The following is an 18,353-nucleotide window of genomic DNA, read 5'->3' as shown; positions in this document are numbered from 1 at the left end:
AGCTTTGGTTAGATCTTATTTTTTGTTTAGTTTTAGGGTGTTCTTTTAAACATCTGGTTTAAAAAGTACACGTGTGCCTTTGACGGTGGTTCTTTGTCTCCACCTAGAGGTTGGATCTGCAGGGGGACGCTGACCAGTTTGTTTTTCTGCACATCTCTGTGTAAAGTTTAACCAACAGTTCTCAGTTTCAGCTACACATTTACAGACTGCTCAACACACAGCACTGCATAAAGTCTGGGGAAACATTTCAGTCTCAACGGGAGCGGCTCGTGATCCATTTTCCAGACCACGGGTGATCACAAAGTCAAATTTACACCGGGAACAAATAATAAACAATGATGAAGAATAACCTCTATTAATGCGATTAGTTTTACAAATGAGACCAGGATAATCCATGACTTTTTATACTCTGAATTAATAAACTATTCTTTCTATTCATGTGATTACCCTCCATTTAAAGAATATTAATGAGTTTAATTAAATTTCACTATAATCTAAATGATAATAAACGTCTCTTTTAGTTTCTCCTAAGGCCTGTTGTTTTAAGCGAGACTGAACTGAAAGCCTCCCCAGACTTAAAGTGGACATTCACATTTATTGCGGAACCATGATCATTTAAGAAATAACGTTAAAGGGAGTTCTGAGCACTCCTTATTCTGTGAAATTACCGTTTATTGTCCATTTAAAGAATATTAATGAGTTTTAATCACATTTCAAGTAAATCTATAATTAATGACTCCTGTTTTGGGTGTATGGACAGACAAAAGGAAGACAGGCATTACTACTTCCTTTTTTTTGTTTTCAGTTTCTCCTTGGGTTATTTTAAGGGAAACTAAACTGAAAGCCTCCCCAGACTTGAAGTGGACCTTCAAATGTAATGTAGGACCATGACAAATGAAGATATAAATGTAGAGAATCATATTTCATGTAAATCAAAAATAAATGACTTTTCTTTGAGTGTTGGACTAATGGTTACTATTTTTTTTTTCAGACATTTCTCTTTAGTATGTCTTGAGGCTGTGATTTTATTAAGGGAACTGAATTTAGAGCTTTCTAAAAGCTTAGAGTAAACATTACGACCCAAACAAAGGGGGGAGTCATTGCTCGACTTGAATGTGTACCTAATTTTGCGCAAACACAAAGACTTAAATTTTGGCCAGAAAAATGAAACAAAAGTCTCTCCAGCAGCTGTTGGATCAAATCATGTTTATTAATGTGTTCAGGAAATCCCCACAGAAACAGTTTACAGGGGAACTTACAGATTTACAATCATTCTTGACAGAAGTGCCAGCTTAACCCCCACGGTTCAACACTGAGGACGCCCGCTGAATCTCACGACCAGGTAACCGCACACCCATCCCCCCTCAACAGGTCTACCACCAAGTCCTTCCAGCTGTGTTGGTCTTCTCGGTCGCAAAGCGCAATGAGAAGTAGTAGCCTGTAAACACCCAGACAGTCGGGACCTTTCTTCACGTCTGGACCGTTCACAGTTTAAGAGCCTTCATATTTTGGCGCCAATCCTTCATCCCAACCAGGAACATGAACAGCTGGATGCTTTTAAAAAAGATTTCAAAGTAAAACTGCCAACCGTTGGTGTGAGGAAAGAGAAAAAAAAATACAACTCGTCAAAATCAGCTGAGGCCCTCGAGGATACACTTCCACATACAGGATTTGTCATACTGCTCAAATGCATTTGGTTCAGCAGTCGTAGTACAAATAGAAATACTAAAACTAGTTACAGAAAAAAAAACACGCATGTAACATGTCTTTAAAGGAATAACATGTGAAGCTTGTGAATGTATCAGGACAGCTGTCTCCGTTAACCGGCTGAAGTTTGTGAAATGTCCAACAGCTTGTATTTGACATAAAGTAGGAACACTGTCAGATTTAGTCAGGACGCCTCAGAAATCCAATTTCACCCGGGGAACAAAACTAAAAGATCTGAAAAGAGTTGCATATACTTGCAGATTTGAATAATTATTTCATTTTTTTTTTTTTATTTTAAAGATTGTTGGCTTGCCTTGTGCTTCACGGTCTCACTTAGTGGTGGGGAGAAGGTAGTGTTCACTGGAGAACCATCGCTAAGAATAATCTGTTATACTCCAATATAATAATAACAACAATAAAACAAACAGCATGATTTTCAGATGACAGCAGAATGATCGAGGATGGCCGTTCTTTCTTGCTTTTTTTCCTGTTTTTGTGATTTGTTTCGACCTGATACAGGTTAAGATGCAATTTACTGAATCTCTTACTGGTGGGTTTGAGGTTTCAAAATCAGACAGAGGTCAAAATGAACATCTAGCATTCGGTCTACACTGGGTGAACGTTTCTAGTTAACATAGATATATATACTACAGGGAGGAGAGCTTGCACCCTTGCTCTTTCTTTGCCGTATGAAAACCATGCTTCCTCTGGAGAGTAAGGGTGGGGAGAAGGGGGCCGTGCAAGACTGAGAGTGGGGGTAGGCTGAGTGGGGCAGAGGCTGAGTTTGGTGGATGGAGAAAGGGGCTTGAAAACCAGACTGCTGATTCCACAGGAGGTGTGTAAAAGGCACGCCAGGGTTACTCCCAATCCCAGCCAACACACGCAGAGACGCCTTCACACCCACGCACACTCGCTGAACACACAAGGTATACACGCGCACGCACACACACACACACACACACACACACACACACGCTCACGCCCACGCACACACAAGCAGCACAGGCTAGAGCCCCGAGAGTACTGACGAGGGGAGAAAGCAGGAGGAGGGAATGAAGGAAGTTCTTGAAAGAAAGAAAGAGCTGGGGTCTGAAAACAGGGTTAGATGGGAGCGGAGGGGCCTGGATCCGGTGCTGCCGCTGTGTTGAAACAGAAAAATAAACAACAAACAAAATTCAAAACTGGTGGAATGGATCATTTCTGGTTCTTCAGCTGGTTGGAGAGCCAGTCCAGGCCCTCGTACAAGCCGTCCCCACTGGTGGCGCAGGTGGCCTGGATGTACCAGCTGCGCTGGCGGAGGGCGTGCAGGCCCAGCTTGTCTGTGATCTCTGCAGCGTTCATAGCGTTGGGGAGATCCTGGCAGGAGAGGACACAGTGCGTCATGATGCAGCTTCGGAGACCATTTATTTATAGCCAGAACTGCACTCGAGCAACACTTTCATTCTCCTGATTAATCATGCTTAGAATTTAGCTTCTTAAGCACTAAATGAGACATCTTTATGAGTTACTTTTAAGGTTTCTGGCTCATCTGGATTAAATATTTGATGTTGGTCTTTTTTGAAAAGGAGAAAAGCTTTCATTTTTGACCTCACAACCTACATCATTACATATTCTTGTCTTTTATGTTGGACATAAAGCACTTTAGTTATAAATGAACTTCTGTAGGAGTTTAAGACAAGAAACACCCTCAGTCTTCATTTATATAAAATTTCAATCAGATCTTAAGATACTCCAGGAAACAAAAACATGACCTCACCTGTTTATTTGCGAAAACGAGCAGCACGGCATCTCTGAGTTCGTCCTCAGCAAGCATTCTGGATAACTCCTCCCTTGCCTCGTTCACTCTCTCCCTGTCGTTGCTGTCCACCACAAAGATAAGCCCTGTGCACGCAAATACAAGACCACATTAGGACTGACACCAGGCCATACAGTGAGCCTTCATCTCCTGGTTTTAAACCCACACATCAAAACACGTAACTGAATAAATGATTGATTCTGTAGTCGCCAATTTGAAGAATTCAGAAATGAAGTTGAAATATTTTATTTGAGTGTGAAGACAAATCTAAACTAAAGCTGGCAAACGCTTAAAATTGTTCAGTGCAGATGAACTTACGATACTTTGAGAGTCAGAAGTCAGACTCAGAAGTTTTGTAAAAGCTGAATTTTGAGACCGAAGACTACTTAGATGTACATGTTTTGAAAGCTGACTGCTGCAGTGAGCCATAAACTATGAAACTATAAAAATAGGGAGATGATACTTGAGGACTTGAATTCCTCGTGGCTCAAGGCGTCTGTCAAACTGGCGTATTTACACTTCCTGATCTGTGTGCCCGCATTCTGGAGAGGCGTTTCATCATCCCTGCAGCTCACTCTATGTGCAAACAAGATATTTTTGTATCTGTATCTGGACAAGCCTAGCCTGTATCGAAGTGGACACTGGTGGGCATCTGTAGAGGCATCAGTACTTGAGGAAAACATGACAAATGTGACATCTTCAATTTACTTAGTTTGCCTGCAAATATCATTTATAGGTTTCTAATCACAAATAATCAGTGACTTGTTGGTGCTTCATTACATGCTGCAGAAAAGCAGATGTATTCTGAAGTAAGACGTGCCGTTTGCTGAATACTCTTGGGCCTTTTTGTTGTTAAATGATGCCGCATCTCACCATCAAATCCAAAAGGATTCTCACATTTAATTTCACACTTGGCTGCACTGTATCTGGATGGTGATGTTTGTCTGATGCGTGCACAAAAGCAGAGGAGCTGCCGACTAAACGTGCTCTACAGATCTGTGCAGAAAGCCAGGCAGTGTTAGCCACCGGTGCAGTTACATTTCAGGAAATATTAGACGAGTCACACAATAAGCCCTCTGAGGATTGAACAATACTGCGTGAGTCACTGGTTCACCAGTTTTAAGATCATCTTTTATGCACCAACGAGGCCACCTACGGGCGGTGATGTTCATCAGCACTACTGCCAGCTAAGATAACACCGCCACAAGCCCCCCACCCTCCTCCTCCTCCTCCTCCTCCTCCTCCTCCTCCTCACCTTGAGTGTTCTGGAAGTAGTGGCGCCACAGCGGCCTGATTTTGTCCTGACCGCCCACATCCCACACTGTGAAGCTGATGTTCTTGTATTCTACAGTTTCAACATTAAAACCTGGACAGGGGAGAAGGGAGAAGCACTGGTGAGTTGCAGAGCCTTGCACTACCTGCTGCACATAAAACATTTCTGTAAAATCGAAATCAAATTTGAGAGTTTAACTTAACTGGAACAAATCAGAGCCAAGTATGGATCTTTAGGACACTTGTCAAATACTAGAAAATGGCTTCAAATATTTGTGTACTCATTTTATGAGCCTGCATTTGCTATGTATGACTCTGTGTGTTTAAACAACATTAAACCACTTTTAAAAACTAAATTTAAAGGGTTAAAGAACAACATAACACAAATGTCTTTGAAAGTTCGCATTTCAACTTGATTAACAACACAAAAAGATCCTTACCAATGGTGGGAATGGTGGTGACTATCTCTCCAAGCTTCAGTTTATATAGGATAGTTGTTTTTCCAGCCGCATCGAGTCCCACCATGAGAATCCTCATCTCTTTTTTGCCGAACAGGCCCTTGAATAAGCTCGCGAATACATTCCCCATGGTGACGAAGCTGTTGGAGCAGAGAGGTTAACAGGGTTAAGACTGCAATGTCTTCAGCGTTTCAGTTTCTGAGCAAAGGAGGAAACTGAAAAAAAGTGGACCATCGAGGAAACAAAACTGTCTACCAACTGGCAGTACTGTACTGACAGGAAGTGTACGATCATTGCATTGTTTGACACTTCACAATGGTACAACTAAATTAGAAAACAGGTCGATGACAGCTGAATATTTGGTCGAATAAAAGTCTGTAGCAAAAGAGGCACAATGACGGGAACATGGAGGAACAGAGGAGATATGTTTACTTAAGCTAATGGTTACACGATACGGTTATGGTTTATGGCTATACGTTGCCAGTCAGCCCAAACCGACCACATCAACCATTATCTAACATATCCCTGAAATGACTTGTACACAACATAAATACTCAATTCTCATCTTAAATCGGGAAATTAAGTAGTTAAGAAGCTAAAAAAGCATATAGCCCGAGGCGGCTTCGTTAAAAACCCGGATAAAGTGAACAGGTAACTGATCGCTAGATAAGAGAGGCCTGTTCCAGCTGGCAAACTCTGCATTAGCGGCAGGGATAATGTTACTGTATGGGAGCCGTCACAAGACGCTAGCTCGTTAGCTTAGCGACAACACCTCGACCTTAGCGAAAGGCCGACAGTGCGGCCAACGTTCAAGTCCGTGCCCCTGCCAGTAAAGCGTAAAGTAAAAACGCAGCGCTACGTTTATATTAATCATTTTGAAAAAAGTTTTAGCTTGGCGGCTTTATCTGGTTATCGTTACTCGAAGCCGATTAGCTCCACTTAGGGCGGATGCTTCGGATAGCTAGCTTGTGTTAGCTAGCTGCTATCGGGCGACACAATTCGTAAACGGTGTAAAATATCGCCGTCGCTTACGGCAAGCGGTGTCCCGGTGTTAGTATACCTGGCAGCGATGCGCTATGAAACCCGTCGGTGAAAATGAACCCGGGTTCGGGGGTAAAACCCAACAGTGACAGCTCTTTGATCTGACGGTTACAGGAACTGCTGTAGCGAGCTAGCTAGCTAGCGTAGCTGTCGTTAGCTAAATGCCGCGTCACAGCAAAGAGAGAACACCGTGACGTCATGTCAGACGCCGAATAAATCGATCGCTTCGAAGTGAGCGGCGACCGGCAAACATAACACGACAATACGGGACGACAAGAGACGAGTTTGTGCGGATTATTACCTCTAGAAAGACAGCTTCTCGATCTTTCCGTTATCTTTCACTGTCACTCCAAAATGGCGTCTTGCGCAACCAGGGAGACACCGGCGTACGAGCACTTCCCACTATGAGAACTTGTCCAATCACAGCATACATGGTGTAACTAATGGCCCGCCCATGTCAGCCTATCGTCCAATCCGCGCCCCAGCAGGTCTCTGTGTGCTCAGTGCACAAAATGTCGAGGAAGTGGACCGCACACAAGTTTATTCAAGTTTCCCACTATGAGCAATGGACTCAGTGTTTTACGTAATGTTGGTTATGACCGTGGCTGATTCTGCACAGCTTATCAAATATAGGCTGTAACTGTCCAATTATAACCGCCAGTTATCACCAAGCACACCCACTGAGAAACTACAGGCCGAGAGGTCAGCAGGCCTCTGCTAGTATGTGTATCAAATGACATAATATTTCCTGTTTGAAAGACACAATGCTCTGTTAAATTCAGTATTATAGTCTCAGTCTTGAGTTACAAAACAACTGAAAACAGCGTGGAAGCCATAAAGCAGACACGGAAAATGAATACAGAAACACAAAATATAAGCAGAGAGATGAAAAAAGACATCACAAAGCTACCACACAGCATGGCAGGAAGAGACACAATTCAGTCGCAATAAATGCAGCAATATGACTGCAAAGAGACCAAAAAAAACTTAAAAGAGACACAACTTGTCCATAAAAATGAGCAAGACACTGAAATTACCAAATACATTGCAAAAAAATGGCACAGGATGTCAGAGACACGAGCCAACTACGAAGAAAAAAAAGTAAAAATGACTATTAGGGACATATAATAATGACAAAGAGACACAAAAGAACAGATAAAAGACTTTAACCAGTCACATAGGAGGTAAAATAATCGCAACAGACCCAAACTGACTACAAAACAAAATGACAACAGACAAGAAAAACACAGAACTCTTCAAATCTCTGGACCAGGGTCCCTCTGACCGCTCTGGCCTCAGAGCCTGTCATCTGTAGGCTGCTTCATGAATGAGTTGTCAGAGTACCATTCAGTGGAGAAGGAAGACAGGAGCAATTTCTTGAATTATTAAATCATTGTTCTGTTTGCTTAAGGTGGTGGTTAGCCTCCGTTTCCTATATTTCATTAACTTTTCTGTTGGGAGGGAGAAAGGAAGGAAATGAGGAAGAGTGAAAGGAAGAAAGAATGGCGGAAGGAAGGACATATAAGAAAGGAAGAGAGAAAGCAAGAAAGAAAGACAGACATTTTCAGACAGATCACATGTTACCGTCACATGTGCTTGTTTTTTATTAAGATATAAAATGTCACAAACTTTCTTCAAGTCTTAAACTGTACAGGTAGTGTGGATATGGAAGCATTCATCTGGTTTGATGTGGCATTTCAAAAAACTAAACTCAAACTGGTTTCATGAATGTAACAGTGAGTTCAGGGTCCTCCTCTGTCTGCAGCTCTGAATCCAGCAGAAGAATGGCAGCATGAATGAAATGAAGTGATGAATCAACATAGGAAGGAGGAAGGTTTGTAGACCGTCGTCTTGGATCTATGTGTAAAAGTGGTTTTCCAGTTTTTCCCAACAACAAAATTAGTGCAAACGACAACCAAATTAACGGAGAACAACCGCACAAAACGTCCGCCTCATTCTCGAAGCTCCAGCTTTCCGTCCCTGACTCTCCACCTCCAGCGTTGACATCTGTCAGGAGCAGGAACGCAGCGAAGCCACAGACCGGACTCTCTGATCTCCTGGTCAAACGCCACCGTCTTTCTGTCTAGCGTCTCCAAAGTGAAGGCTTTCCCTGAGATCTGAGTGACAGACGGGATAAGTCATAAGGATTTTGGTCAGCTGGGTAGTAAACACCAGCTGAAATGTGCAGCTCTGGTGTTCAGATCCTAATCTTGTTTACTAATAGTTCCATATTTAATCCAAATCTCGCCCATATTTGCACGTTTTTTTATTGAAGCAAAGTTCTTGCCAGAATGCTTTAGTTCAAAATTCAATATTTTGAAAAGGTTTGCTTCTTTCTAGACTTGATATCAGTACCAGAACTCTATTATAAACTACAGTAAACTATTATAATTGAACTTGAGCTGAAAATGTTCAACAGTAAGCAGCATTTCTTGTAATTCTGGAGTGAACTTAACTACTGAGTGTAAAAATCAAAGACAGTCTTCCACATTCTGCTCTAGAAATAAAAAAAGAATACATTCTGGGTTTATGTGCAGTGTGCAGCGGTTCTTTAGACGATTAGCAGACAGCTGGATACGTGAAAACTCGCTAATAAGTAGTGTTATTTCAGTGAGCCATCTCATACCTGATCACTGATTCCTATAGCAACGTGGCCCACTTTGACCCTTCGCCGCTCACGAATCCTCAGACACTGGCCTTGAACGTTCTCAATCCAGACATCAACACCTGAGAATGCCAGCATATCAGACAAATGAATCCAGCAGAGATCGACCTTAACTTAGTGAAAGACTCCTGACATCTTACCCTCAAAGCAGAACGAAGACGGCTGATTGCCCGAAGCTAACCACTCCAAGTGTCCGTCTGCCTGACTGTTGCAGGAAGAAAAGACGCCAGAGCTGAGGTCATCAGATGAATGATCCGAGCCCTGGAAAACGGAAAGAAATTGTACCTTTTTCTTTCATGGAGGATTTTCACGCACAGCATCTACATACATCTGAGGCATCTATCTGCGATGTGTCTGAGCAGCTGAAACAGGACGGGGGGTCGTCTCGAGGTTCAGGGGAAGGGGTCTGGATTGTGGTGCCAATAGGTACATCTAGGAAGAGTCAACATATTAACAATTTAGTGCACAGTTACACAATCTACTTTATATGTGCAAGACGCTTAAGGCCGTGACTGATCATTTAGATCAGCAGTGAAACAGTCAGGGGAAATAACAAAACAGCTGAAGAGTGCAATAGCATAATGTCTCAAGACCACTTAAGTAGTACTGAATACTGCATTAAGATGTTTGTGAATAAACTAATCAAATCAGACTTCATTCAGGTACACGTCATTACTGATAAATCTGTGTTTCAGCAAACGAACTGAAATTATTCTGAGTCAGTCAATGACTTGGTGAAGTGATGACGGAGTAATGCCCCCGCAGAGCTGTCCCCTGACAAAGTGTTGCTCTGACTCACCATCTCTGAGGTATTCCAGCTCAGCTTCTGATCCCCATGAATTGTCATTTGTCTGTTGGCCTTTCTGCAGCAAAGGGAAAACTCCTCTGAGGGCATGACGATACTCTGTGGCCAAAGAAGAATCCCACTCTTCCTCTTCCTCTTCCCAATCCCCCTCATACTCATTGTCAGTCTTTGGCCACTTCTCCTGGTTATATTCCTCCTCTGCCATGTAAATATCAATTTCTGAGTCAGAGTCAATCTTCCAGTCTTTTTCATCTGAGGTGTAATCCTCCCGGAGTGACTTTGGCTCCGAGTCCCATTCCTTCGTTAAGGAATCCGTCTCCACTTCAGAGTATTGGTCAGAGTCGCCATCTGCCCAGTCGCTGCAGTCCTCATCCACTGCTGTAGTTCTCCATGGGCTCACCCAGAAGGCATCAGCTGGTGGTTTATTTGAGGTGAAGGGGACTTCAGGGGACAAAGAGCAGGGACCGTCTTCCTTCTGGTTCCGGCCATAACACAGCTTGTCGCAGGCAGTTTTGATGGACCGAGGACTCAACCCTCCAACTGTGGAGAAAATATTCAACTGAATGATCCAGACATCAATACCAAAACATGACTGAGGTACTTGGGATCAAATGTTTTGGCTCAAGTATTTAGTCTTTTGACATTTACATCTGTTTATTGGCCCAAACTTAGTTTGGTGTGCCTCAGGGATCAATCCTGGGTCCTATTTAAATGTTTTTCATGTCTCCCTCTAGCAAATATTTTGTCATGGGATCTCCTTTCATCTTTATCATCATGACATGCAGCTATACCTTCTATCAAAGTGAACAATGTACTTCATTCATTTAAGGCTTGGTAGATAAACTCCAAAAAACAACAACAACAACAACAAAAAACAAGCTGAAACAAGTGCACCTGGAGTTTCTTGAAGATATTTCATCCGTATTCAGTTCTATAGGACTGGTTGGGATGTCAATAGAAACATCTGTGGATGTTGTCCACCAGAAACTCCCATGACTAGGGTCTGTTATCAACCAGATACTTACCTGTAGTTGGACGAATATGTTTTGGTCCTGTCTTCCTTCTCCACTGACTGGTACCCTGATAACTCAATCATGGCCAGAGACTCCAGTCTTGAGGTGTGCATGCAGTTCACCTTTTTTGGGGGGCAGATGTTCAGACTGTGCTGTAAATCGATGTCAGATTATACCTCAGCCCACCTCCCCTATTCAGAGAGGGGATTTCTGATATGACATAGATAGTAAGAGATTTGGACTAAGATTTGGACATTGTTCTCAAAGGAGTGTCCTTTGACCTTCAAGCGTAGGTAGGTAGATGTCGTTGTACATCACTGAACAAAACCGGTTGAACTACATTGCCCTGTTTTGTTTTTGGGGTGAACACATTTCCATCTCAGGTCAGGATTCAGCTGTCCACCTACATCTGAAGAACAAAGGACATAACTGTTTCTGATAAGCAACACCCACAGATGTTTCTATGTAAACCTCTGCAACTCCTCAACAGTCTTTTAGAACTGAAGACTTGAAATGTGATGAAATATCTTCAAAGAACTCCATAACTCCAGTTGCCCTTCTTTCAGCTTGTTTTTTTGGATATACCATGGCCTTTGATGGCGTACATGTTGACCCTCGGGGTATTTCTGAGCTGGTTTCAACAAATCTAACATTCTTACATTGGATGGATGATTATCAGCTATGTACATATGGACCTGCTCTGAGGGCCTTGGTGGTTTTCCTCCTGAGCTCCTTTGCTGATGCTCGTCTGTCTGGATCCTTTCGGAGTCCGGCTTTGAACACTTTGGCTGTAAAGTTGTTACAGTTGGACGGCACCTCCCACAGAGGCGGAGGCTCGTTGACAATCTGACAAACACATGAAGGGAAAAATGATAAAAACCCCATTTGTTGTGGGAGCAAGTGTCAGATATGAAGAGACTCTCACTTGAAGACACAGTGGATGGGAATAGTAACGTATCCATGGCTGGCATCCATTGAGCATGTGCAAAAGCATACAACAACTGCTCCACACATCCGCTTTGGCACAGAGTTGATCCCCTCGTGCCACCTCGGGTGCCATGTGGGTCTCTGTGCCGGGAAAGGCCCCTCCTATACGGACAAACACTGAATTAGCTTAATTATGTTCAATCATGCTGTGATTCTTCTCTGGTTTCATGTGTTCATGCTTTCCCATTGACTTACTTGGCACTCTTCTGTAAATAATTAATAACATAATGAACATGTTGGCTTTCAGTGAGTGAAAGAGACTTTACAGCTTGTTCCAAAATATGCATCATCTCCCCAAGTCATGGCACACACACAACAAACAATTGTTCATGGTTCCAGTGGTAGGTAGAGATCCAGTAGAGACAGCAGCTGTTAAAATATTCTACTGACCACACAATGGCACTTTTATATACAGAGAAACTGAAATCAGCTCTCAAGTGCTGGCTGGGGAGGCATGTGGAGATGCATTTTAATGCCAGGTGTGAACATAGGTACTTAAAGCTAGACATATTTTCCAAGGCAGCTGTTAAGATCTGAACAGGGCCACAATTAGCAGCAGCAGAATTTATCTGCTGAGACTTGAGAAAACTGTAATCCAACCTGTTATGAAACATGTTGATTACTTTGTCAGAGCCTGTTGCATCATTGGAGTTCAAGGAGAATGTCAGAATATCTCTGCCTCCTCTGCTGGAATGATTTTATCCATTCTTTGTGCTTTGAAGTGGTTATGAAGAGTACATTTGTCACATGTTCAGTTTAATCATCCCAATATCAGCATAAACAGGGTGGAGAGATTAAAGATGCTTTTGCATGTGATCATATTTTGTCTGTATCACAGGTTTAATACTGTAAAAGTGTAATCTGTGGAGTGACCAACATTTGGTGACAAAAGGACTCCTAAAGTTTGGTACGTGCGAAGGAAGATGGTCGTATTCAAAGTGTGCATTTTTAATTTTACTAAAGTAAACCAAGCGATTCATGTGAATGATTGTGGTTTAAAAGTTTCCTGGGTCAACTCACCCCTGAACGCTTTGGTGCTCCATCCTCTGTCGTCTAAAGCCTCAGAGAGACCAAAGTCACAGAGGAATGTGTCTCGACAGTCTGCAGACAGCAGCACATTGTCAACTGGAATAAAATCAACACAGAGGATTTAGTGAGACGGCTTGTTTGCATTTGGCGCTCATTATGAAACAGTTGAGTGAGACCAGGAGGCCGTCAGAGAATAAGCGAATAAAACACAGCAGCAAGGTACAGGCACAGGCAGGCACAGACCTTCCCTTCTCTAAGTGAAGACCTGACATGATGAGACTGGTTAATTAGATGGATCTGAGTGAATCCCAAACCAACACAATGGAGGGGCCTAACTTGAGTGAGCCCCCCTCCTGTTAAATCCTCTCAACAGGGATTACTAAGGGTTTAGGATTAGGTACCATCACTGGGGATGCTATATGATGGCAGAATAACCATCTAAAGGCTTCACCGGGCTTCCTGTGATTGCTGCTGATCACATCAAATCTGGTATCAAACTAACTAAACAAGCAGGAGCTGAATCCTGATGGATGCTAACTGTACATCACAGGGAATATACAACAAATAAATAAAAAAAATAAAAATGTTAGGGTGTACTTTTGCTGCACCAAAAGCAACACCAGTCATCATGGTGATGACTTTCAGAATGGCAGAATTATATATTTCTGTATTATTAGACAGTTATTAATGATGTATCAACATGTAATAAATAAATGTGAACGCAACCTGAATGACGCATTAACATGAAATGAATCAATGTTGCATTAATATGTGATAAATACTTAACAAATAAATAAATGCTAATGCAGCTTGTTCTGAAAGGTGCTAGGACCTGAAAGAACACACCTTTGACATCCAGGTGAAGCACCTTCCTGTGGTGCAGGTGTTCCAGCGCCCCCAGTGACTGATGAAGGTAATGCAGGGCCAGATCTTCAGGCAGGCAGGTCATCTCTTTCAGAAGCTGGGCCAAACAAGCTGTTGAAGTTTGGAGGACAAATCTGATTAAACTTTAGAGATTACCCTCGTTAATGCAACAGTTTAGTTAGCGTACCTGGCTTCAGGTCCATGAAGAGCACAACGTTCGGCCCCTCCATCACGACCCCAAAGAGCTCCACGACACGAGGGGAGTTCAGAGCGCTCCACGTGCTCACCTCCTCTCCGCTGAAATGACTCAGTGGAATCTGAGATCAGCAGAAAACATTTTTAATGAAATTTCAGGGCTTCAAACACTTAGGGTGGAGTCGAGATTCTTCACTGAACGAGTCATTGTTTCTTGGCTCACCCTCTTGGCAGCACATCTGAATCCAGTGCTTTTGTCCCGAACGCAGAACACGTCACCGTACGATCCATTCTGGATGTGGTGAAGGATACTGTACTCCTCTCCCTCCCTGTATTTGGAACAGCTGGGCTTGAGTTGCTTCAGGATCCAAAAAGGAAAGATGAGAAACATGTGTCAGTCGTAAAAGTCAAATTTAACACAAGCTTTAACAGAATTTCAAGAAAATAAAGGAAAATGGAAATCAATGCTGGTTTCTAACAGCAACAACATAATTAGGAAGTGGTTGGAAGTAGCATGGTGTATTGAGAATCAGTATTTATCAGAATATGAGTCTAGTAACACACTCTCTGGATTTCAGTATAGGGTGTGCTTCAGTTGATATAGAAGAAAGAGTACCTCTGCATCAAGCGATTAGTCCTAAAGCCAATCACAACCATTTAGTTGCAAACAATTATACAAATAAATGCACATTAGAGCACTAAGTGGAAGATATTTGTGTGAAAACAAATAGGCCAAGGATAAATCCCTGTGGCACACCGTTTTTGATGGTTTGACTAACAGGTGGAGTAGTTGAGAGAATTTCTGTTACTGCACATCTAGGACATCCTTTCTTTCATTTGACTGAACCCCTACTGAGTCTAATTTTGCAAAACATTCCATCTGGATTTCATCATAAGGCATGTTTCAGTTGATACAGAGGGTCAAATGGGTAGTCCTCCAACTAATCAGAGCCATTTAGTTGTAAACAAATTCAACTTTATGGCGCTCAGATGACTTGTATGACTACTTGGCTGTTACTCTTCTGTCCATCACCACATAAAGCCGTGCCCTAAAGATTTGATTGGCCCAGCAGATATTTGCAGGAGCATAATCAGTTCCCATTAGAGGGAACAAGCTTCAGCTGTAAAAGATTTGTAGGCAGAGGAAGTTGTTCTGACTTCCAGGCTAGGTTTATGTCATCTGGACCAGTATTTGACAATCACAGTTTATAATGGCATGTTAGTATCAGACAAAAAACAAATAAACTGGATGAAAGTGTCTTACATGATGAAATATGAGTCCTTCATTGGCAGGTGTCGTCTTCCAGTTGTTCAGAATCTGTTTGATCAAATTTTTGAAAACTGAAACAAAGAGCTTTGGTATTTGTGTCACTCTGCCTCTTATTTCATCAAAAACTGTGTCGTTTGTGTCATCAAACTCAAACGCATTCTGGGACGCATTCCCGGTGCTGTGATCGGAGTCTGAACCTCCCAGCAGGCTTTGCACATGGCCTATAGAGTCAGAATCCCACTCTGACTGGGAGCAGGTGTTGAATCCAGACACTTGCATCAGGTCAAAGGTCGAATTTGACAAGCTAGCTTCAAACTGATCTGGCTCCTGGACACTGCAGGATGAGTCTGACTCGCTGTCATGAGTGCAGATGGATTCGTAGTCCAGGCTGCACTCGGAGTCCGAGCCTCCTCTGTCAGCGCTGCTGGAGGTGTCGTCTGTTTCTATAGATCTGCACTGGTCCTCCGATAGTGGCGCCTCCTCCAGCCTTCTGAATGGATCACGGACATATACACAGCCTTCAGACATGTGAGAGTGTGGGTCTCTGTGGTCACAGGGGTCAGTAAACTGAGGAGGAGGAGGTATGAGCCCAGCTGACGATGACTTAAGCCAGTCAATCTCCTGAACCCATAGACCCCTGATAACAGGAGGCTCTTCCCCTTCCTCCTGGATCTGCCAGACTCTGGTTTTCCTTCGCTGTTTCCTCTGGCGGTGGTTGTGTTGGAGTTTGGTGATGGAACCAAAGTCCTCATCCTCTGTGTCACTCATGAGGGAAGCTTCTTTACTGGGAAACCTGCTTATGAGAGCAAAATACGCTACGTTAATTAATGCATGCTTTAATATCCAGCAGCTACTCCATTTTATTGTCCTCGTATCTAATCTACCAAAAATAACATGCGTGCTAACCGCAGGCTACGTTAGCAACTAGCATCCGAATTTCCAGCTGAACTGTTTTAAATGATATATTGTCTTGTACTTAAGTCGCACGTTTCTACCTATTTTCTACCTAACCCTCTGGTTCATGGACAACCTTCTCTAGCTACCAAGCAACAGAGTACTGAGCATTTTTGGTGCCCCAAAACATTATAACCACAACAGAACTTTATGGACAAAGTGCTTCTGCTACTCTGGAGTGTCAAATCTGCTGGAAGTAGAACAGAAGAAGAAGGAGGAGGAGGAAGAAGAGAAGAAGATGTAGGGAAGAAAGGAAGAAGGCGAAGAAGAACTGTGGAGAGGAGGGGGAGGAGAAGAAGGAGAAGGTGAAAAAGTGAAAGTTATCTCAAAACCTGAATTGATTCAACAGAAGAAGATGACCAAGATGAAAGTGGAAGAGGAAGAAGAGATGTAGCAGAAATAGGAAGAAGGAAGGAGGAAGAAAGGTGAGGAGGAAGAAGAAGAAATAAAGTAGGAGGAGGAGAAGAAGAAGGAGGAGTAGAAGGGGGGAGAAGTTTTCCTCCATCTTTGTCTCCTACCGTGAATTTCAGCTTCGTTCCTTTTTTTCAAGACTTGGTTGTTTTTCTACCTCCATGTTTCTGTCCCTCCTAGAAACTCATGACCTGATGTTTACCCCACATGGAGCAAACATGCTCAGAAAGAATGGATTTATCTGAACCAGCGATAAACCGGCAAATCAAGTGTTTACATGGTTGTTAGGAGATCAGATGATCAGAGGTTTACACCGGCACTCTACATCTGATCAGTGTGTTCTGATTGTGGCTACTCAGAATATACTGTCTGCTGGACTAATGTAGATTGTATATTTATAGGTGTATACCTGGGTTTTTGGAGAACCTGAGCTCGTGAGAAGGGACACTGAGTGTTGGTAGGGCTGAACTCCTGGAAGTCTTCTCCTAGGACAGAGAAACGTGAAGAGTTCGCAAAAATACGACCACAAGCCATGGGATGAAACATGGGATGAAATTCTTAAACTGTGCAACAAAACCATGGCGCTTTTACAGACTTTCAGTCCTGATAACCAACACTGATGTGTTTGCATTTGGAGGTGTGTAACAGTGCTGTGGAAGATTAGATCAAAACCTCTGAGCAGGCACTTTTTGGAGGCTTAATGATTCTCTGTGGGATCTCTGTGTGCATCCAATCAAACTTTGGTGCTTGTGGTTTTGGAGCATAACTGGAAAACTCTACAAGCTTTTAGGAGCTATTTTCAAGAAACAATTCCATAAATTAATCCTTAAATAGAAATGTTTGGCAGCAAGGTTTAGTACTACTTGACTGAACTGTTTGGTATTAAATAAATCTGAGTGGTTGCTTGATGCTTCGCTTGTGTTGGTGATTTTCCTGGAAGAATCAACTGATAATCCACCCAAAAATGGCCCTGCTAAAGGTTTTTATCCATCTGCGATTGATTAAGATCGTTCTGCCTCCGTTCCCTGATTCTCAGTCTTACTCTCAGCCTGTGCGACTATGGAGACACAGGCTTTCTCCTCCTCGGATGCTTCCCGCCCCTCTGCGAACACATGCTTGGCAGTGCCGTGCTGCATCACTCGATTCAGATGGGGGGCGATGGCCTGGACCAGCGAGTCCTTCTCTTCCTCGCAACCCTGCTGGCTGCCATCCTCTTTACCGAGAAACGAGAGCTCAGATTCGCCGGCCACGATGATGAATGGCGTGTTGCAGTCAAACATCCTGGGTATGGCCATCTGTCTGTCAGCGTTCATCGACGTGGTGAGAACTGGATTAGGAGATAAACAAAGAAGAGGTCGCTTTCTGTTTTGTTTTGTTTTTCAGTCAGTCATTTGAGAAACATGTTGACATCTGAGGAAGCTAAAAGAGGCAAAAATGAGCAAGATTCAGCAGGCAGGTAGATTGGTCCTTTAGACGGGTCAAAAACCAGTTCTATTTTGACTGGATGATGGCGCTAATGCAGCTTCAAACTCTTGGAATCAACATTGTTGCCAGTAAGTAGGTGTTGAGAAAATTGAGAAAACTCGCTAGCGAGTCATAGATTAAAGAGCAGCACCACCAACGCTAACAGGATTCATCCTCTTGGGAGCAAGAATGTTTCTACCACATTTCAGTCACTCTAACAAGATATTTACCAAATAATTAATGGATCAGTGTCTTAGACTGAGCAACTACCAAAAGTTTATATTCCCATTGTAGCTTAAAAAGCCCCAAACTGCAGTTCCACACATGTCCACTAGAGGCTGCCTTCAGAAGTGAGTTAGTTCCTTTAGACATCCATGTTACAAACTTTCCAGCACAACAGTTTGATACAAAAACAGTTTTGGT

At 42.9% G+C, this 18,353-nt stretch overlaps 2 protein-coding genes across 2 annotated transcripts; both read right to left on the bottom strand.

Moving 5' to 3' along the window:
* Nucleotides 1–1,189: 1,189 nt before the first annotated feature.
* Nucleotides 1,190–6,702, bottom strand: arf2b (ARF GTPase 2b). The gene is made up of 5 exons (XM_084568039.1): nt 6,575–6,702; nt 5,215–5,372; nt 4,758–4,868; nt 3,464–3,588; nt 1,190–3,063 (listed from the first exon to the last, which is right to left on the bottom strand). Exons 2-5 carry the CDS (start codon nt 5,360–5,362, stop codon nt 2,902–2,904), a joined length of 546 nt encoding a protein of 181 aa, XP_084424165.1. The 5' UTR covers nt 5,363–5,372; nt 6,575–6,702; the 3' UTR covers nt 1,190–2,901.
* Nucleotides 6,703–8,085: 1,383 nt separating this feature from the next.
* On the bottom strand, nt 8,086–17,779 carry map3k14b (mitogen-activated protein kinase kinase kinase 14b; the record flags this gene model as incomplete). The annotated part of the gene is made up of 14 exons (XM_084567307.1): nt 8,086–8,390; nt 8,900–9,000; nt 9,079–9,199; nt 9,252–9,370; nt 9,738–10,283; nt 11,452–11,602; nt 11,682–11,845; nt 12,764–12,868; nt 13,619–13,747; nt 13,824–13,953; nt 14,055–14,189; nt 15,204–15,894; nt 16,876–16,951; nt 17,509–17,779. The coding sequence occupies 14 exons, from the start codon at nt 17,777–17,779 to the stop codon at nt 8,226–8,228; spliced, it is 2,904 nt and encodes a 967-aa protein (XP_084423433.1). The 3' UTR covers nt 8,086–8,225.
* Nucleotides 17,780–18,353: the final 574 nt, after the last annotated feature.

The sequence above is a fragment of the Chelon labrosus genome (assembly GCF_963514085.1).
Source record: "Chelon labrosus genome assembly, chromosome: 19".
NCBI classification, from domain to species: Eukaryota; Metazoa; Chordata; class Actinopteri; order Mugiliformes; family Mugilidae; genus Chelon; species Chelon labrosus.
Note: the sequence above shows the minus strand (reverse complement) of the source record. Positions and strands in the feature narration are given on the sequence as shown.

Excerpts from the sequence above, each read along its gene's own strand:
- arf2b (XM_084568039.1), bottom strand. The coding sequence starts at position 5,362 with ATGGGGAATGTATTCGCGAGCTTATTCAAGGGCCTGTTCGGCAAAAAA. Across the intron at positions 4,869-5,214 it reads CACCACCATTCCCACCATTG|GTTTTAATGTTGAAACTGTA; the intron begins GTAAGGATCTTT and ends TCCCCTGTCCAG. Across the intron at positions 3,589-4,757 it reads CTACTTCCAGAACACTCAAG|GGCTTATCTTTGTGGTGGAC; the intron begins GTGAGGAGGAGG and ends TTGCGTGCACAG.